This window comes from Prionailurus bengalensis, chromosome X (genome assembly GCF_016509475.1).
Source record: "Prionailurus bengalensis isolate Pbe53 chromosome X, Fcat_Pben_1.1_paternal_pri, whole genome shotgun sequence".
Classification (NCBI taxonomy): Eukaryota; Metazoa; Chordata; class Mammalia; order Carnivora; family Felidae; genus Prionailurus; species Prionailurus bengalensis.
In genome coordinates, this window is record NC_057361.1 from 64172642 (window position 1) to 64195531 (window position 22890).

The following is a 22890-nucleotide window of genomic DNA, read 5'->3' on the forward strand; positions in this document are numbered from 1 at the left end:
ACAGCTCCCTTTACCCTGTCTATGCTTGATAATTTGAGCAGGGAGGCATTATGCCCAGGAGATTAAAAGGTCATTACTCAGGCTTGTTTGAGTGTGGGAGATAACCTCTTGTGGAAAGCAGAATTTGCAGAGAATGCTGAAAAACAGGCTATGTATAATAAAAGAACTAACATACCAGTGGATTTTAACATGCTCACAGGTACAGGGCAATATCATGATGTGGGCCTCCAGCTAAATTATCCTGAAATTGCGTATAATCAAATTAATACCTGTGCCATTGCAGCTTGGAAAAAGCTCCCCTCTACAGGGGGCAGAACTGAGAAATTGTCTAAAATTAGGCAAGGGCCAGATAAGAAATACCAGGATTTTGTTGGGCACCTTTTGACTGCAGTCAGCCGTATCGTTACTGATGGGGAGGCAGGTACCATTATTGTAAAACAACTGGCTTATAAAAATGCTAATTCTACATGTCAGGCAGCCATTCGTCCTTGGAAAAATCAGGGTACCTTGGAGGATTATGTCAGACTATGTGCTGAGATTGGACCATCTTATATTCAGGGCATTACCTTGGCAGACGCCTTAAAGGGAATAGACCCCTTACAGGTACATGCCCAGCTTCAGGGTAAAAACGTAAGAACTAATCCAAGGAAGTTGGGTGGAATAGTGTGTTTCAAATGTGGCCAAAAGGGCCATATGAAGGCCCAATGTCATAGTACAGAAATAACTCCAACCACCCCCGGTTTGCCAAGTGGCCCTAACATTAATAATAAGCCGACAATTATTTGTCCCAGATGTAGACGGGGGTATCACTGGGCCAATGAATGCCGCTCTAAAACTGATTATAATGGCAAACCTCTTCAGGGAAACTGGAAGCAGGGCCAGCCGCAGGCCCCTCAAACAATTGCGGCAATGTTCCCACAGGCACCTTCCCACCCATTGTGTCCAACACTGGAGACCTCCCAGGTATTAGCCAACTACACCGCGGTACTCCTGCCAGTGCAGGACTAGATCTTACCCCAGCTCAGTCCATTTACCTAGAAGGAGGACAGCCCCCTAAAGCCATCCCCACAGGGATATGGGGGCCTCTACCCAGGAATACTTGGGGGTTATTATTGGGAAGATCCAGCTGGACTCTTAAGGGATTGATGATCTATCCTAGAGTTATTGATGAAGATTACACTGGAGAAATAAAAATTTTTGCCAGCTTAACTATGGGAACTTTGGTGCTTGAGCCCAAGACTCCCATAGCACAATTGATCTTGATACCCCGGATATCCTCCAATAATAAGGCTGTTAAACCTTATCGGGTAAATCAAGGGTTCAGCTCCACAGATCTTTATTGGGCTAAAGTGATCTCTGTAAAAAAGCCCATGCTTACATTGTATATCCAAGGAGTCCCTTTTGAGGGACTAGTGGATACAGGTACAGATGTCTCAGTTATTGCTCAAAAAAATTGGCCTGTCACATGGCCTACTCAAGTGACTAATATTCCAATTAAAGGTGTTGGTATGCCTCTGCTCCGTTGCAAAGCTCTGATTATTTACATTAGAGACTGCCTGATGGTATGACTAGAACTTTTCAGCCTTTTGTTTTGAATATAGATCTTAATCTCTGTGACAGGGACATATTAACTGCAATGAATTTGACTCTGGAGACTAAGGCAGTCCCGATTCAAAAACAGACTAATCTTGCTATACACCTTATGAAGAAAATGGGCTATATTGAGGGAAAAGGCTTAGGAAAGGAGTTGCAGGAGAATCCTGAGCCATATGTCCCGGAGCCTAAAAGAGACCATTTCGGATTGGGTTTTTCCTAGGGCCATTAAAAATTCCCCACCTTATGCCTCTCCAGTGGATGACTTCCACTCCAATGTAAGTTGACCAATGGCCCTTACCTACTGTTAAGAGGGAGGCTGCTGTTCACCTCATAGAGGAACAACTGCAATTAGGTCATTTAGTTCCCTCCACCAGTCCCTGGAACACCCCAATCTTTGTGATTAAAAAAAAGTCAAATAAATAGAGGTTACTACAAGATTTAAGAGCAATTAAATGCTGTCATGAAGCCCATGGGGGCTTTACAACCTGGCCTCCCTTCCCCATCGGCCATTCCTTTACAATATCAATTGCTAGTTTTGGACTTAAAAGATTGTTTTTTTACCATTCCGTTGGCCCCTAGTGACAGAAAACATTTTACATTCTCCCTGCCTTCCACTAACTTACAGGAACCTGCTAAGCGGTATCAGTGGAAGGTCTTACCGCAAGACATGGCTAACAGTCTGACTTTATGTCAAGAGTTTGTGGCCGGAACAATTACCCCTTTTAGACAGAGTTTTCCCCATATATATTATATCCATTATATGGATGACTTACTTTTGGCTACTAAAACTGAGAAATTATTACAGGAGACTTTTATTTCTCTTCAAAGATGCCTTAAAGCATATAATTTGGTTGTTGCCCCTGAAAAAGTTCAAAGAAAAGCATCTTTTAAATACCTAGGGTATCTCATCTCCAAATCAACTGTCCGACCTCAGAAAGTATCAATTAGAACCGGACATTTGACTACTTTAAATGATTTTCAGAAATTATTAGGAGATATAAACTAAATTAAAAATACACTAGGGGTCACCACAAAACAATTACTACCTTTGTTTAATATTCTAAAAAGAGTTCTCCAGCATCCCCGCAAAGTCTCACTCAAAAAGCTAAAGAAGCTATAAGACATATAGAACAGGCCATTCAACAGGCCCAAGTCACTAAAATTGACCCTTCTCAGCCTTTGTATCTAATAATATTAAAACCTCAGGTCATCCCCTTTACAATTCTGTGACAATCTCATGGTCCACTTAAATGGCTACATTTAGCCTTACACTCTATGCATGTCATTAATCCTTTGCTATCTATGGTTTGTCTTCTCATCATTAGAAAAAGATCCCGAGCTGTTCAGCTCTTTGGACACGATCCAAAATTTATTACATGTGCCTTTCTGACACAAAAGCTGGTGGACGCTGCTTTTGCTCAGTCCATCAAATGACAACTTGCCTTGGCTAATTTTACAGGTCAAATTAAATTTCATTTACCTTCTAATTCTTTAATACAAGGTTTCAGTCTTATAGATATTTTGCCCTATAATCCTATTGTTTGTCAGCCGATTAAAGATACTGCTTCCATTTTTGTGGATGCTAGTAAAGAGGGTAAAATTACAGTATATTATGTCACTTCTCAACATAAAAATTTGATCACTTTAAATTATACAACTAAATCTGTCCAAAGGGCCAAGCTTTATGCTGTACAGGTAGCCCTAAGAACTTACCCAAAATCTATAAATGTCTATTCTAACAGTCAATACGTTATCAAAGCTGTGTTACAGCTTCCCACTGCCTTTATACTGACAACAGATGAGAAGCTTTATCATCTATTTCATGCTATACAAAAACTTCTTAATTCATGACACAGTCCAATTTATATTTCCCACATTCAAGCTCACACCGATCTGCCTGGTCCCCTAGTTGCTGGAAATCGGATAGCCAATGCAGCAACCCATTTATTACAAGTTCTGCCCATTACCACTCCTTTAAAAACAGCCAAAAAGAGTCATGATAATTTTCATCAAAATGCGGCAGCCCTTCGAGAAAAATTCAAAATATCTCGTAAAACGGCCAAACAAATTGTTAAACAATACGACATCTGTCCACAATTCTTCCCACAGCCGGTCTATGCCATTAATCCCCGAGGTCTTCGGCCCAATGACTTGTGACAAATGGACGTCACCCAATATTTATCTTTTGGAAAGTTACAATATTTTGTAGTGTATTTCCACTACAAGTGTCTGTAGATACTTGCTCAGGCTATATACATGCTTCAGCCCACTCAGGAAAAGCATTTGTTGATGTTCAAAATCACCTATTTTCTGCCTTTGCAGCAATGGGCAAACCTCATAAAATAAAAACTGACAATGGTAGTGCTTATACTTCTAAATCTTTTGCAAAATTTTGCCGCCGACTCCAAATTGAGCATACAACTGGCATTGCTTATAATTCCACAGGACAGGCTATTGTTGAGCGAGCTCATCTGACTCTAAAACAGTATCTGCAAAAACTTAAAGAGGGGGAGATATTAAAGGGAAAGATAAAGTATTCCCCACATGTACATCTCACTCTTGTGTTGTATGTTTTAAATTTTTTAAATGTCAATGAAGCAGGGATGACTGCCGCAGAGCGTCGCTGGGGAAAGAGTCAAGAACCTCTCTTGATGGCAAGATGGAAAGATATGCTGGAAGGCATTTGGTGAGGCCCAGACCCAGTCCTTCGAAAAGGGAGAGGGTATGCTTGTGTTTTTCCACAGGATGAGGAAGCGCCACGCTGGGTCCCGCTTCGGCTCCTCAGAGACATTACGGTTGCGCCGAAAAATGGCCAAATTGACAATGACGGAGCCCCCCCAGAAGCGACAACGGTGGAGTCATAAGGCGGGTACACCCACCTGGGGACAGATAAAGAACCTGCTGACCCAGGCCACTGATTGTAGTGATGGCCTCAGGTAGAGAGGTAAGGGCCACACATGTCTTCTTGGCATGCCTGTGCATTCTCACTACAACCGGGGAGTCTGCCCTCTATTGGGCATACATGGTAGGTCCTCCTGCAGTACAACCTGTAACATGGAGAGACCCCACACCCATAGTATACACCAATCTCACCTTTATGGGAGGGGAAGATGCAGGGTTTTTGCCCACTGTGTCGGCCTCTATAAATTGGACAGCACTCTCTGCAGGAGTACCCATCTGCCTGCAAAGGGAGTCTACGCCATACAAACTTGCTTATGGGTGTTTGGGTACAAAACCAGTAGGGCGGTCTATTACTTATACTATTTGGCAAAATGACAAGCGTCCTTCTGAATGGGTACCCCGCTCCGTTGCCGCTTATTGGCAAAAGAGAGAATTATTAGGAGAATGGATGTTTTTTGGACCCCGTGATCCCCCTCAGAATCTTCCTACATGTCCCTCAGCTGGTCAAGGCCTTACTGGGGACTCACCTTGGGGTATATGTGCCCAATCCTCTTCATTGAGGATGACTTAAACTATACCATTACAGATTATTCCCAAAAGGCCCGGCTAGCTCAGTCGGTAGAGCATGGGACTCTTAATCCCAGGGTTGTGGATCCACCTCCTAGCGAGGTACAGGTACACCATAAGATTATCCCACAAACCATTTTGCAATCCCCTGAAGGAAGAATTCATTCTGATCTTTGGAAATTATATGCTACCTTTGATAAAATATATACTAATGACAGCTTTAGTTTTCCAGAATATTATGTTTCTCCAGTTCTGCAATTGCATGCCTGTGTTCCTCCACCCTACTATCTGATTGTTGGAGATGGAACTATTACTCCAGTGAAAGAAGATGGTCATCAGTTATACTGGCTAACGTGTCCTGCTTGTGTTTTGACCAATTGTCTACCAGTAGATGGACCCTCTAGAAGTGGAATAAAGGTTTATCTGGTCTTACAACCTCCCTATTGAATGTTGCCAGTAAATGTTACAGGACCTTGGTATCCTAATTATGGGATGCAACTGGCTTTAGAAATCAGTAAACGGCTGTGCAGGACCAAACGGTTTCTTGGACTCTTAATTGCTGGACTCATAGCAGCAGTGACTGTAATTGCCTCTGCAACTGTATCTGTAATATCCTTACATAAAAGTGTCCAAACGGCATCCCATGTAAATAAATTAGCTCATAATGTATCCAAAGTGTTTGCCACTCAAGAACGAATAGACCGTAAATTGGAAGCCCAATTAGAGGCACTACAAGAAGGATTAATGTATCTTGGTGATCAGTTTGCTGTTTTGCATACCAGACTTTCTTTAATTTGTCATGATACATATAAGCATATCTGTGTTACCCCTTTAGAGTATACCAATGTAACATGGGGACAAGTGCGTCGTCATTTACAAGGGGTTTGGCATGATGCTAATACTAGCTTAGACCTCTTACAGCTATAAGAAGAGATAAATGTTGTTGCAAGTAGCTCACTCAGTTTCCCTAACCCTGGAAATCTCGCTGAAACCATACTGCACCAACTTAATGGGTTTAATCCATTTAATATTCTTCAGCATTCCTTTTGGATCTTTATTGGAATTGTTTCCGTAATATCTGTTACACTTGTCTTGCTGTGTTGTTTCTAGAGATGGGGTCTTACTGCCTTTACCACATACCAGGCCAGGATGCACATGTTGCAATTACAAACACTAGGGGGACATGTGGGGGGCCGGGCCCCGGTGCCAGGCTGAGACCGGGTCGAGCAATGTTCCCTGTTGACTCAAGCCAACCCGGTGGTTCCCCCTCCCATTCCCCCACTTTCAAGGGCATACAAAAGCCTTGTCAAGGCTGAGAAAGTTAATTCCTGAAGCCTGTGGTCTGCAGGTGTTGGCAGTAATGCTACCTCCCTTTTTCTACCCCGAGTCAGATAGAAACAAACATGGGAACTGTGTTTTGCTAGCAATCTATCAACAAGGTCTTGTGACCCGTTCAGAAAGTTCACAAGGTATACAGAACTAAATGTTTTGGCTGGCAGTGATCATGTGAAACCTGTTTATTCTTAGAATGACCTGATCCATAAGAGTCTTATATTATAAAAGATTGTGTACAGCAACAATAAAGCTGTCACTTGGGCCATCAGCCCAGGGGACCCTCCTGTTCCCAAAATTTCTCTCTTCTCTTTTTTTCTTGCATTCCCCTACCCTCAGGACCCTGACCTTGGTGTTTGTCGCACCGGTTGCGACATTTCACAGATGCGAGATATACAAAAAGCTTCCATGCTGTTCCGCCATCTTGGCTCCTCCTGGTAGACACTTTTCTAAAGAAGACATCCAGATGGCTAATAAACACATGGAAATATGCTCAACATCACGCATAATAAGGGAAATACAAATCAAAACCCCAATGAGATACCACCTCACACCTTTCAGAATAGCTAAAATTAACAACTCAGGCAATGGCAGATGTTGGTAAGGATGTGGAAAAAGAGGTACACTTTTGCAGTGCTGCTGGGAATGCAAACTTGTGCAGCCACTCTGGAATACAGTGTTGAGGTTCCTTAAAAAATTAAAAATACAACTACCCTATGACCCAGAAATTTCACTACAAGGTACTTATCCACAGATACAAATATGCTGATTCAAAGGGGCACATCCACCCCAATGTTTGTAGCAGCACTATCAACAATAGCCAAAGTATGGAAAGAACCCAAGTGTCCAACTGATGAATGGATAAAGAAGATTATATATATATATTATATATATAATATATATATATATATATATAATAGAATATTACTTGGCAATCAAAAAGAATGAAATGTTGACATTTGCAACAACTTGGATGGAACTAGAGTTTATTATGGTAAGCAAAATAAGCCAGAGAAAGACAAATATCATATTATTTAACTCATATGTGGAATTTAAGAAACAAAACAGGTGAACATGTGGGAAGAGAAGCAAAAATAAGATAAAACCAGAGAGAGATATAGAAACCATAAAACACTCTAAATACAGAAAATAAACTGAGGGTTGCTGGCAGGGTGTTTGGTCAGGGGATGAGCTAAATAGTGATGGGCATTAAGGAGGTCACTTGTTGGGAAGAGCACTGGGTGTTATACGTAAGTGGTGAATCACTAAATTCTATCCCTGAAACCATTACACTATATGTTAACCAACTTGGATTTAAATAAAAAATAATAATAGCAATTTTTTAAATCAAATAAAGGAATCTAGATCCTACATGTGTTTTGGTTTACTTGCTAAATGAAACTTGATAGAAAAAAAGAGAAAGAGAAAAGGAGAAAAAAACTAAAAATTAAAAAAATTAAAAATTAAAATATCATAAAATAATTAAATTAAAAATTTTGATCTTTCTGTATCCAAGAAACAAACGAAAACAACAATGACAACAACATAAACAAAAACAGAAGCAACAACAAAATGAACAAATGAACAAAGAAAAAAACCCATATGAACCTAGATCCAGTTTTTCCTAGAGCCGAAACATTGTAGCACTATGTATAGTAGACTAAGCACATAGAAGGGATTTGTGCTGGTCTTCTGGGTAAGAGCTTGCTTCTCTGTTTTTCCAATTTACCCTAGTGGAGATGTGCCTTTAGGGTGCAGAGAGCAGGACTTGTTGTAACAGCTACACTTGGTGGCATTGTTTAGATCACTGGGGTCAATCCTTGTTGGGCTAATGGTGAAAATGGCCTTGCCCTGCTCTCTATTCTCCAGAGCCGGATGTTCTCACACTCACACAGCATCAGTCAACCCTCCTGTGTCTCCCGCTTCCATTAGCTCAGAGCTGTCCACCTACCAGGCAGCGCCTCCCTCTAGAGTTTTATCTCAGGTGCAGCAGTGTTTCAAAACCCCACCCTTCAGAGACTTCTGAGGTTTAGATACTCAGTGATCCTCTCGTTGGGGATGAGGCAGACTCACAGCACTGTGGTTGATGCTGGCTTGTCACAGGAAATGGTTGTGCAACCGTGCAGTGACAGCAGCTCAGAGTTGATGGTAAATCACAACACACAGCTGGTGCCAGTGTTTTCTGCCCTCAGCCTCTGTCCTTGTTCCTATTCAGGTGAATGGGGCAGCCTGATGTTACCTGCTGGGTCTTTTGCCCATGGAGAGGCCATATCACCTCTACCAAATGCATTCCACGCAGGGGAACCGCTTCTCCAAATGTGACCTAGGGAATCCTCAGACCACACTCTTCGCTCCCAGGATTCTGCCCTGCATCCTCATCAGAACACCACCAGGCACTGATCTCTGAAACTTCAGACTCTGTGCTCCAGTGTTTATAAAAAAACTGACAGTATTGAAGCCCTGTCTTTTGGGAACAGTTTTCTTGTGTAGTCCCCTGCATGTGTTTTCATTTTATCTCTACTTGCTTTCAGGGTGCTTTCTTGTGCAAACCCAATATGTTGCTCTCTCTCCTGCTCTCTCTTTCTCCTCTCCATGAAAAGGGTTCCCTTCCCTCTGTGGAGTCACAGCTCTTCTCTTCCCCAATTCACCTGTCCACACAACGTACCTGCTACATTCTCTCCCTCAAATTATACAGATTGTTCTGTTAATCCTCAGATTGATTTCCTAGGTGTTCAAAATGGTTTCATGTTGATCTAATTTGTTTGAGGGATGAGACAGGCCTAGGGTCTCCTTACTACTCTGCCATCTTAACTCCCAACTTTTTCTTTAATAATACTGATATGTCTATAAAAATGACAAAGTTCTATAGTTCTGAATTTTGATTATTCAATATATTATATATACTAAAAAGGATAAATGTATCCTCATGAAAAACTAATTGTGATATCATTGTTACCTTAAATTTTTATTGTTCTTATAAAATAATTTTTTGTAACATTGGTAGAAATTAAAGATCTAAACATGAATTTATCATTTAACCCTTAAAATGATAGAGTAATGAAAACATAAAGGGATGGAATAAAATGTTATCCAAGTGTTAAAACAAAATTTGATTCCTCATATAATAAACATCATTTGGGGTGCCTGGGTGGCTCAGTTGGTTAAGCATCTGACTCTTTGTTTCAACTCAGGTCATGATCTCACAGTTCAACAACAGACTCCACACTGTCAGGGCAGAGCCTGCTTGGGATTTTCTTTCTCCCGCTTTCTCTGCCACTCACCCACTAGCTTGATCTCTCTGACAATAAATAATATACTTAAAAAAATTTTTAAACCAACATCATTTAACCTGTAAAACTTAAATACTAAAAACAATTTCTCTAAATTGGACACAATTACATATAATGTTAACTTGTTAATAGGAATTTTTAAAACATTTATATGTTAAGGAATATACCAACTAATTTTAGTTTCAAAACAATTAAAACTCCCTTCTCAATTTTTACTCAGGTATAGTTATCTACCTCAGACTGTCCATTTTGAATCTGTTGATGTATGGATGTCACCCAAGATTGAATCAATGATTAAATTAATTCTAGATCTTTTGGTGCCCAACTATAGAAAAGATAAAGAGATGAAGCAGCAAACTCTATTAATATGACATATCATGTGCACCAATTATTGGAAATTCTGATGAAAATGAGTAGGTTAAGGGATGGGAGGGTATATATACACATACACATGCAAAGAGTTTGTTGCCATAGTCTCTATTTTAAAAATGTCATTGTAAGTTGTTTCAAATCTTGATCAATCAAGTCATTAGAATGAGCTGGAGAACAGTGACTTTTGCCATAAGTGAAACAAATTTTGTGGTAATACAAGAGAGATTTAAGTTAGCCTAAAGTGCTTTCCACTGTTGAGTAATCTAAAAAGAACATTAAGTCCATAGCTAGTCCCTATATCTATATCCTAGAAGGACATACACATTTTCCTGCTGGATATGCCCCCTGCTTCTTTATGAATCCCAATACTTTTCCTTTCAAAAAAAAAATAAGAGTCTCTCATTTATAAAAAGTTGTATTTCCAAGCAAAAAGTATCCTAATACTGTATAAAAAACTTGATAAGGAAATGATGTAAGTAGTGACTAGAATTATGACATAGTGAACATTCTTTTAAATCAGTGTTACCAAGGATTTGTGAAACACAACAGTACACTTCATTTGGAAGACTTGCCTAGCTCCAAGAGGTTCTCTCTTGAGTAGCCTCTTTCTCCACCTTCAAAAGAATCATATTTTTCTTTCTGATTTTTGTCCAAGTGTTTATGGAATCAAGAATCTGGACTAATCTACCATATTTTATCACTTGTAGCCATCTACACATGAAGTATTTGAATCTGGAAATTATTTTAAGTTTAAAGGTTTGGGTTTGAAGCTTTGCATTATGCTTAAGATATTTGGTTTTAGTATCTAAGTTAAGGTAAAAGCTATGTTCCTATCCTTTTTAATAGGATCTAGTTAATTCTTACAGCCTTCTAATCCATATAAAGTCTTATTTGACCGTTAACATCATAGATTGGAAATTAACCGAACTTGATCTGAGTCAAATGACGAATGACTTAACTAAACCATTCTTCACACTGTGAAATAGAGCTATCTTCACTTGTTTTCATGAGTGAGGAGTGAACAAATCTCTGCACTCTATATTTCATATATTTTTATTTGTGAAAATCAATGATTATTTTGAAATGTTTCCATAAAACAATATCAGTTAAGTAAACATTTTCGGAGAGAAAAGTTATCTAAAATGGCTTTGCTAAGGACTATTTCATCAGGTTTTGTCATTTAAAATCACTACTTTGACTTAATTTGTTTAATCTTTCACTTTTAGAAACATCACTTACTGTAAAAGTCAATCTTTTTAGACATGGCTGAACATGGACTTGCACCTACTCTTACTGAAATACCTCCTATAGTTCCAGTTATCAATGGGGACTCCATGCAACAGGTAAGGATAGTTTTGCTTAATTTTTCATTATAACTGGACAATTTTTTCTTGAATCCAGTATTGGCTTTTATTTAGAAAAAGTGTGTCATTTTTATGTTTGGTCATTTAGTTCACAAGTTTCCAGTCTTTTCACCAACATTGATTAATCTTACTTGTAGGCCTTTTAAAATCCTTTTAGAGACATTTAACATTACCTTAGGCCACATATAACCTCTTTTTAGGTTGCTTTAGCTGTTTTTTCAGTCTCCCTTGATCAGCTCAAAACTCCTGGTGTTGAAAGTTTATACTATCCACAGACAGTATCTTCTGAAGAATAGTTTAAAAATATGACTCTAGGGCACCTGGGTGGCTCAGTCGGTTAAGCATCCAACTTCAGCTCAGGTCATGATATCGCGGTTCACAAGTTCGAGCCCCACATCGGGCTCTGTACTGACAGCTCAGAACCTGGAGCCTGCTTTGGTTTCTGTGTCTTCCTCTCTCTCTGCCACTCCCCCCACCCATGGTCTGTGTGTGTCTCTCTCTCAAAATGAATAAATATTTTAAGAAATTTAAAAACATGACTCTAAAGCAGACTAAACTTTTTTTTTAATGAAATTTATTGACAAATTGGTTTCCATACAACACCCAGTGCTCATCCCAAAAGGTGCCCTCCTCAATACCCATCACCCACCCTCTCCTCCCTCCCACCCCCCATCAACCCTCAGTTTGTTCTCAGTTTTTAAGTCTCTTGTGCTTTGGCTCTCTCCCATTCTAACCTCTTTTTTTTTTTTTTCCTTCCCCTCCCCCATGGGTTCCTGTTCAGTTTCTCAGGATCCACATAAGAGTGAAACCATATCGTATCTGTCTTTCTCTGTATGGCTTATTTCACTTAGCATCACACACTCCAGTTCCATCCACGTTGCCACAAAAGGCCATATTTCATTTTTTCTCATTGCCACGTAATATTCCATTGTGTATATAAACCACAATTTCTTTATCCATTCATCAGTTGATGGACATTTAGGCTCTTTCCATAATTTGGCTATTGTTGAGAGTGCTGCTATGAACATTGGGGTACAAGTGGCCCTATGCATCAGTGCTCCTGTATCCCTTGGATAAATTCCTAGCAGTGCTATTGCTGGGTCATAGGGTAGGTCTATTTTTAATTTTCTGAGGAACCTCCACACTGCTTTCCAGAGCGGCTGCACCAATTTGCATTCCCACCAACAGTGCAAGAGAGTTCCCGTTTCTCCACATCCTCTCCAGCATCTATAGTCTCCTGGTTTGTTCATTTTGGCCACTCTGACTGGCGTGAGGTGATACCTGAGTGTGGTTTTGATTTGTATTTCCCTGATAAGGAGCGACGCTGAACATCTTTTCATGTGCCTGTTGGCCATCCGGATGTCTTCTTTAGAGAAGTGTCTATTCATGTTTTCTGCCCATTTCTTCACTGGGTTGTTTGTTTTTCGGGTGTGGAGTTTGGTGAGCTCTTTATAGATTTTGGAGACTAGCCCTTTGTCCGATATGTCATTTGCGAATATCTTTTCCCATTCCGTTGGTTGCCTTTTAGTTTTGTTGGTTGTTTCCTTTGCTGTGCAGAAGCTTTTTATCTTCATAAGGTCCCAGTAATTCACTTTTGCTTTTAATTCCCTTGCCTTTGGGGATGTGTCGAGTAAGAGATTGCTACGGCTGAGGTCAGAGAGGTCTTTTCCTGCTTTCTCCTCTAAGGTTTTGATGGTTTCCTGTCTCACATTTAGGTCCTTTATCCATTTTGAGTTTATTTTTGTGAATGGTGTGAGAAAAAGGGTCTAGTTTCAACCTTCTGCATGTTGCTGTCCAGTTCTCCCAGCACCATTTGTTAAAGAGGCTGTCTTTTTTCCATTGGATATTCTTTCCTGCTTTGTCAAAGATGAGTTGGCCATACGTTTGTGGGTCTAGTTCTGGGGTTTCTATTCTATTCCATTGGTCTATGTGTCTGTTTTTGTGCCAATACCATGCTGTCTTGATGATGACAGCTTTGTAGTAGAGGCTAAAGTCTGGGATTGTGATGCCTCCTGCTTTGGTCTTCTTCTTCAAAATTCCTTTGGCTATTCGGGGCCTTTTGTGGTTCCATATGAATTTTAGGATTGCTTGTTCTAGTTTCGAGAAGAATGCTGGTGCAATTTTGATTGGGATAAACTTTTTTCATACTCATTCACAGCTGTGAGTTCAACTTTCTAATATTTAAAAGTAACATTTTGAGCTGCGATGACTTCTACCTACAGGACTGGTTTCAAGAAAGAAAGAGTATGGTTTACATTTGACATTTATTCACTTAAATTTTTTTAATGTTTATTTTTTAAAGAGAGAGACAGAGACAGGGCGTGAGTGGGAGAGGGGCAGAGAGAGGAGGAGACAAGAATCCGAAGCAGGCTCCAGGCTCTGAGCTGTCAACACAGAGCCCGACATAGGGCTCAGAACCATGAACTGCAATATCATGAGCTGAAGTCAGACACTTAACCCACTAAGCCACCCAGGGGCCCCTAACATTTATTCATTTAAAGTAACCTATTCAAGGGGCACGTGGGTGGCTGAGTCAGTTGAGCTTCTGACTCTTGATTTCAGCTCATGTCACAATCCTGAGGTCGTGGGATCAAACCCTGCACTGGGCTCCTCCCTGGGTGTGGCGCCTGCTTGGGACTCTCTCTCTCTCTCCCTCTAAAATAAAATATAAATAATTTTTAAAATCTATTCAAGAAAAGTCTTATCTACATACACAATGTGAAAATATCACTTAACTTTTCTTTGGAATTCAAAAAAGTAAATATTGTACTTCTGGCTTATACATTGGCTTGACATCACCATATCAAAAGGAACTGAGATAAAAATGACCATATTGAAATTAAAAGTCCTTTTTTACTAGATGGAGAATTATCATCTGGACACCACTGTTGGAACACAGTATACTACAAATTATTCACAAATGATGACTCATCCCAAGAGATATACAAGATGGCCTTCTTGTCCACAATACTGGATACAACAAGTATGTCTGAATTTTACCATCAGACAAATTTTGTTTTCTGTTTTTCTTTTTTTGTAGGGTTTTTTACTGGAGAGTGGGTGTTGGTCTTTCCATGTCAATGCACCTGTTTTCTATGACTTTATTAAGTTTCATTTGGGTTGGAAAGGACCCATTACTTAGGGATATTGAATTTCTCCTAAGTCCCCATTGATCCAATTGTACTCTTCTTCTTGAGCATTTCAAAACTTCAATAATTAGTGAATCTGAATATTTCTCAAAATGAAAATAATGAACCTCCATACTGTTTTCCAGAGTGGCTGCACCAGTTTGCATTCCCACCAACAGTGGAAGAGAGTTTCACTTTCTCCATATCCTCACCAACACCTGTTTTTTGTGTGTGTTGTTAATTTTAGCCATTCTAACAGGTGTGAGGTGATAACTCATTGCAGTTTTGATTTGTATTTCCCTGATGATGAATGATGTTGAGCATCTCTTCATGTGTCTGTTGGCAATCTAGATGTCTTCTTTGGGAAAATGTCTATTCATGTCTCCTGCCCATTTTTTAAATATAATTTCTTGTCAAACTGGCTTACATACAACACCCAGTGCTCATTCTAACAAGTGCCTTCCCCAGTGCCCATCACCTGCTTTCCCCTCTCCCCACCCCCATGAACCCTCAGTTTGTTCTCTGTATTTAAGAGTCTCTTTATGGTTTGCCTCCCTCCCTCTCTGTTTGTAACTATTTTTTCCCCTTCCCTTCCCCCATGGTCTTCTGTTAAGTTTCTCAAGATCCACATATGAGTGAAAACATATGATATGTCTTTTCCTGCCAATTTTTAACTAAATTATTTGTTTTTTGAGTGTTGAGTTTTATAAGTTCTTTATACATTTTGGATACTAACCCTTGATCAGATACGTCATTTGCAAATATCTTCTGCCATTCCATAGGTTGTCTTTTAGTTCTGTTGATTGTTTCCTTTGCTGTACAGAAGCTTTTTATCTTCATGAGGCCCCAATAGTTTATTTTTGCTTTTGTTTCCCTTGCCTCAGGAAATATATCAAGTAAGTTGCTGTGTGGCTAATGTCAAAGAGGTTGCTGTCCATATTCTCCTCTAGGATTTTGATGGCTTCATCACATTTAGGTCTTTCATCCATTTTGAATTTATGTGTGTGTACAGTGTAAGAAAGTGGTCCAGTTTCATTCTTTTTCACGTTGCTGTCCAGTTTTCCCAACACCATTTGTTGAAGAGCCATTTTTGCATTGGATATTCTTTCCTGCTTCGCCAAGGATTAATTTACAATATAGATGTAGGTTTCTTTCTGGGCTTTCTATTCTGTTCTATTGATCTATGTGACTGTTTTTGTGCCAGTACCATACTGTCCTGATCACTAGTTTTGTAATAGACCTTGAAGTCTGGAATAGTGATGCCTCCAGCTTTGCTTTTCTTTTTCAATGTTGCTTTGGCTTCTCAGGGTCTTTTCTGGTTTCATAAAAATTTAGGATTGTTTGTTCTAGCTCTGTGAAAAATGCTGTTGGTATTTTGATAGGGATTGAATTAAATGTGTAGATTGCTTTGGGTAGTATAGCCATTTACACAAATTTGTTCTTCCAATCCATGAACATGGAATGTTTTTCCATTTCTTTGTGCCATCTTCAGTTTCTTTCATCAGTGTTTTATAGAGTTCAGACCACAAGTCATTTACCTCTTTGGTTAGGCTTATTCCTAGGTATCTTACGGTTTTTTTGTGCAATTGTAATGTGATTGATTCCTTGATTTCTCTTTCTGTTGCTTCATTACTGGTGTATAGAAATGCAACCGATTTCTGTATTTTGATTTTATTTTGCATTGTGTGACTTTACTAAATTTATGTATGAGTTCTAGGAATTTTTTGATGGATTTTTGGGGGGGTTTCTACATAGAAAACCATGTCATCTACATAGATGAATATAATGAATACCATGTCATCTACAAATAGTAAATGTTTGAATTCTTCTTTGCTGATTTGGATGCCTTTTATTTCTTTCTGTTGTCTTATTGCTGTGGCTAGGATTTCCAAAGCTAGGGTTAAAAAAGAATGGTGAGAATGGATATCCCTGTCTTGTTCCTCAAAAAATTAAAAAAAAAAAAAAAAAAAGAACTACATTATGATCCACGAATTACATTGCTAGGTATTTATCCAAAGGATATAAAAATACAAATTTGAAGATATATGTGCATTCCGATGTTTATAGCAGCATTATCTACAATACCCAAATCATGGAAACAGTCCAAATGTCCACTGACTGATGAATGGATAAATAAGGTGTGGTATATCTATACAATGGAATATTATTCAGCTATAAAAAATAATGAAGTTTTTCCATTTGCAATGACATGGACAGAGGTAGAGAGCATTATGCTAAGGTGAAATAAGTCAATTAGAGAAAGACAAATACCATATTATTTCACTCATATGTGGAATTCAAGAAACAAAACAAATGAGCAAAGAAAAAGAGAGAGAGAAACCAAGAAATAGACTCTTAACTGTAGAGAACCAACTAGTGATTAGCACAGGGGAGGGTCCTGGGGAGATGGGTTAAATAGGTGATGAGGATTAAGGAGTACACTCTTGTGATTAGCACTAGGTGTTGTATACAAGTGTTGAATAACTAAATTGTACAGCTAAAACTAATATTACACTTTATGTTAACTAACTGCAATTTAAATAAAAACTTTTAAGAATTACAATAATGATTTTTCATAGATTAACAGAAAAGTATGTCATCAAAGAATGGTTTATTTCTAGATTATATTGGTGCAAGTTAACCCTGGGGAGACCCTCACCCTCAAGTCTGATGATGGGAATATTCAGAATATCCAAGGTCAGTAAAAGTATAATCAGGTTTGTGTTACTTGAAAGCAAATAGATTACTAGTAATTAGTATCCTTTCCTGTTGGAGCCAGATGGAATGCTCTTAAATTTAATGTGTATTTATTTTTGAGAGATAGAGGCAGAGTGCGAGCAGGGGAGGTGCAGACAGAGGGGGACACAGAATCTGAAGCAGGCTCCAGGCTCTAAGCTGTCAGCACAGACCTCGACGCAGGGCTCGAACTCATAGACCATGAGATCATGACCTGAGCCGAAGTCGGATGCTTAACCAACTGAGCCACCCAGGGACCCTGGAATGCTCTTAAATTTATATAGTCCTCACAGGAGCATAGTATCAATAGAACAAACAGAGCTAGTCTTACTAGAAATCTTCATGTAAGATACTTTTTTAAATTGAAGATTAAATCAAGAATTCCATTTGAAAAATTTCACATTTGGAATATATTGATGGCCACCGATAGTTTTAGACTATGCTCTTATTGGAGGTTATTATGAGGCCTTCGGAGAGCTGATTCATTCATACATTCAAATATTTCTTTAGTGCCTATCATGTTCCAGCACTATACTAGATATTCAAAATATAATAATATACAACAAGGGGGTAAATTATTTATATATGCATATTAATTTGCTATATATGTATAAATATACATATAGAATTGATTCCACAGCAATATGAAATTAATATTTATGTACTATAAGATTTAGTATTATTTCAAATTGTGATGACTGTTTCTGTTCTTATGCCATTATTTTGTATCCTGAAGTGCTTTAGAGTTATGTCCCAAAAATTTTTTAAACATTCTCATTTAGCAATGGATTCCACATGGCTGCTATATAAAGTTTATTGCAAACTAATGTTTATTATTTTCCCCATTATTAAAAATAAATTGCCATTCTATGACTTGAAAGCCACATATATTATTTAAACTAAACATTAATTATAATTTCAAATAAAAGAATGATGACTCATGAAAGTTTCCATTCTATGTCTGATTTTTAGTTCCTATGCAATTGTATGTATAAGACGGTAAGAATACCTAGTATAGAAGTAGGGTATCACATGAGTAGTATTGGGTGCTTCTCTATATTACTCTGTTTTCTAAAAACTATTTCACTTTACTATTATCACTGAAAAGCTTAAAATTTAAATTTTATAATGTAACATCACTATATGAAATATATTTTATGGTTCAGAGTAAAACTATTACTCAATATATACATAAGTAAAAGTACAATTATACTGGAAAGCTGATAGTTCATTTTTATTAGCAGTAAAATTTGCCAACATTTTTATAATATAAATTTTACCCAATCCACATTATGTGCTTTATTTTCCATCATTTGGATGAATTTGCATTGATTCATCTACATTCATACCTAGTCTCCTTTACAAGTAAACAACTTGCACTTTCAAAATGGCTGGCTGTTGTTAAAGTTTGCAGCTAGTTTTCACTGTGAAAAGTTAAATAGACTTTGTTTAAAGTTATTAAAGAGTTTATTAATAATAATTCTCTTTTAGGACCCGCTGATGTACCTCTAATGTCACCAAGTGGCACTTTGCCACCAATATATCTTCCTCCTGGTTACATGTCTCAGGTATACTAGTATGTTTTGATTTAATATTTAGCACTAAGGCATCATTCAACAGTTATTTTTGTGTCACTATATGATAAGAGAACTTCTGGAATACTATTTAGTTGTTCATTTTATTGTTATCATCATTGCTAAAAAGCAATTTCAGTGATGCTTAACCAAATCTCCCTTAGATTGTCTTGTAAATAATTCCTTATTCATCTAACGAATTTATATCTCTTCACATTTATTAATCCTCTATTGCTTTTTGTTTCTGAGTACCTTAACCAATCTTAATTATCTATTACAATTGCTGCAGTAATGGCTTCTGATAGTATGTAGGCTTTAGTCCCTAAAATTAGTATTTTCAGTTTAGTAGTATTTCATTCACAGATGCTAGACAACAAAGGACACTTTCTGTAAATTCCTCAAATATTTACTAAGCACTTAAATAGAAAAGGATATTTGGCTTCCATAGATATTAACAAGATATTCCATGGCCTCAGAAGTTTATAATTGAGAATGTGTCTGTTTCTATTGCACAACTGTGGAAATCAAAAACATGCTTAAGTCAATATGGTTTGATTCTAAATGGAATTATCTATTTCAACAATACCTAACAAAAATACAAATGCATATACTTTTTCACCTAGCAATTCCATTTTGAGGAATTTATCCTACAGATTTTTTTACAAATGTGGAATAATGAGTGTACAAGACTATTCATTACAATATTCTTTATAATCTCAGAAGGTTGGAAACAACTCGCGCTTGTTAACGGAGAACTGTGTATAATGGAGGACATCCATATAATGGAGTACTATGCAGCTGTGCAAAAACGTGGAGAAGTTCTATGTACAGATATAGAAAGATCTTTAGGATATATTGCTAAGTGTAAAAAGCAATGTACAGATGGTAATAGTGCAAATTATGCTACCTTTTATGCCATAAAAATGAGGAAAATAACAATCAGTATTCTTGCTTGTATAGACAAATTCTGGAAGGATTCATAAGAAACTAAGAACAATCATTATCTATTGGGGGAGCAGATAAGGTTTAGGAGGGAATTTATTCATATATAGTTTTTTATACTTTACGGTTTTAAACCATGTCAATATATTATCTATTGTCAAAAAATTACCTTTTTGGTGCTGAAGGGGTACTTGAAGAAATCATAGCTGAGAAGTTCCCTGAACTGGGGAAGGAAAAAGGCATTGAAATCCAAGAGGCACAGAGAACTCCCTTCAGACGTAACTTGAATCGATCTTCTGCACGACATATCATAGTGAAACTGGCAAAATACAAGGATAAAGAGAAAATTCTGAAAGCAGCAAGGGGTAAACGTGCCCTCACATATAAAGGGAGACCTATAAGACTCGTGACTGATCTCTCTTTTGAAACTTGGAGGGCCAGAAAGAAGTGGCACGAGATTTTCAGGGTGCTAGGCAGAAAAAATATGCAGCCAAGAATCCTGTATCCAGCAAGTCTGTCATTTAGAATAGAAGGAGAGATAAAGGTCTTCCCAAACAAACAAAAACTGAAGGAATTTGTCACCACTAAACCAGCCCTACAAGAGATCCTAAGGGGGACCCTGTGAGACAAAGTCCCAGAGACATCACTATAAGCATAAAACATACAGACATCACAATGACTCTAAACCCATATCTTTCTATAATAACACTGAATGTAAATGGATTAAATGCGCCAACCAAAAGACATAGGGTATCAGAATGGATAAAAAAACAAGACCCATCTATTTGCTGTCTACAAGAGACTCATTTTAGACCTGAGGACACCTTTAGATTGAGAGTGAGGGGATGGAGAACTATTTATCATGCTACTGGAAGCCAAACGAAAGCTGGAGTAGCCATACTTATATCAGACAAACTAGACTTTAAATTAAAGGCTGTAACAAGAGATGAAGAAGGACATTATATAATAGTTACAGGGTCTATCCATCAGGAAGAGCTAACAATTATAAATATCTATGCGCCGAATACCGGAGCCCCCGAATATATAAAACAATTACTCATAAACATAAGCAACCTTATCGATAAGAATGTGGTCATTGCAGGGGACTTTAACACCCCACTTACAGAAATGGCTAGATCATCTGGACACACGGTCAATAAAGAAACAAGGACCCTGAATGAGACATTGGATCAGATGGACTTGACAGATATATTTAGAACTCTACATCCCAAAGCAACAGAATATACTTTCTTCTCGAGTGCACATGGGACATTCTCCAAGATAGATCATATACTGGGTCACACAACAGCCCTTCATAAGTTTACAAGAATTGAAATTATACCATGCATACTTTCAGACCACAATGCTATGAAGCTTGAAATCAACCACAGGAAAAAGTCTCGAAAACCTCCAAAAGCATGGAGGTTAAAGAACACCCTACTAACGAATGAGTGGGTCAACCAGGCAATTAGAGAAGAAATTAAAAGATATATGGAAACAAACGAAAATGAAAATACAACAATCCAAACGCTTTGGGACGCAGCGAAGGCAGTCCTGAGAGGAAAATACATTGCAATCCAGGCCTATCTCAAGAAACAAGAAAAATCCCAAATACAAAATCTAACAGCACACCTAAAGGAACTAGAAGCAGAACAGCAAAGGCAGCCTAAACCCAGCAGCAGAAGAGAAATAATAAAGATCAGAGCAGAAATAAACAATATAGAATCTAAAAAACCTGTAGAGCAGATCAACGAAACCAAGAGTTGGTTTTTTGAAAAAGTAAACAAAATTGAAAAACCTCTAGCCAGGCTTCTCAAAAAGAAAAGGGAGATGACCCAAATAGATAAAATCATGAATGAAAATGGAATTATTACAACCAATCCCTCAGAGATACAAACAATTATCAGGGAATACTATGAAAAATTATATGCCAACAAATTGGACAACCTGGAAGAAAGGGACAAATTCCTGAACACCCACACTCTTCCAAAACTCAATCAGGAGGAAATAGAAAGCTTGAACAGACCCATAACCAGTGAAGAAATTGACTCGGTTATCAAAAATCTCCCAACAAATAAGAGTCCAGGACCAGATGGCTTCCCAGGGGAGTTCTACCAGACGTTTAAAGCAGAGATAATACCTATCCTTCTCAAGCTCTTCCAAGAAACAGAAAGGGAAGGAAAACTTCCAGACTCATTCTATGAAGCCAGTATTAGTTTGATTCCTAAACCAGACAGAGACCCAGTAAAAAAAGAGAACTACAGGCCAATATCCCTGATGAATATGGATGCAAAAATTCTCAATAAGATACTAGCAAATCGAATTCAACGGCATATAAAAAGAATTATTCACCATGATCAAGTGGGATTCATTCCTGGGATGCAGGGCTGGTTCCACATTCGCAAATCAATCAACGTGATACATCACATTAACAAAAAAAAAGAGAAGAACCACATGATCCTGTCAATCGATGCAGAAAAGGCCTTCGACAAAATCCAGCACCCTTTCTTACTAAAAACCCTTGAGAAAGTCGGGATAGAAGGAACATACTTAAAGATCATAAAAGCCATTTATGAAAAGCCCACAGCTAACATCATCCTCAACGGGGAAAAACTGAGAGCTTTTTCCCTGAGATCAGGAACACGACAAGGATGCCCACTATCACCGCTGCTGTTTAACATAGTACTGGAAGTTCTAGCATCAGCAATCAGACAACAAAAGGAAATCAAAGGCATCCAAATTGGCAAAGATGAAATCAAGCTTTCGCTTTTTGCAGATGACGTGATATTATACATGGAAAATCCGATAGACTCCACCAAAAGTCTGCTAGAACTGATACAGGAATTCAGCAAAGTTGCAGGATACAAAATCAATGTACAGAAATCAGTTACATTCTTATACACTAACAATGAAGCAACAGAAAGACAAATAAAGAAACTGATCCCATTCAAAATTGCACCATGAAGCATAAAATACCTAGGATTAAATCTAACCAAAGATGTAAAGGATCTGTATGCTGAAAACTATAGAAAGCTTATGAAGGTAATTGAAGAAGATTTAAAGAAATGGAAAGGCATTCCCTGCTCAT

General features: G+C 38.1%; 1 protein-coding gene across 1 annotated transcript in view; it reads left to right on the forward strand.

Moving 5' to 3' along the window:
* The first annotated feature begins 11320 nt into the window (after positions 1-11320).
* Positions 11321-22890, forward strand: part of LOC122477083 (fibronectin type III domain containing protein 3C1-like) — a 35720-nt gene continuing 24150 nt past the window's right edge. Inside the window, exons 1-3 of the mRNA XM_043569987.1 lie at positions 11321-11401; positions 17172-17247; positions 18778-18854. Of these exons, the coding sequence (XP_043425922.1) occupies positions 11321-11401; positions 17172-17247; positions 18778-18854 (234 nt within the window). The remainder of the gene's footprint in view (positions 11402-17171; positions 17248-18777; positions 18855-22890) is intronic.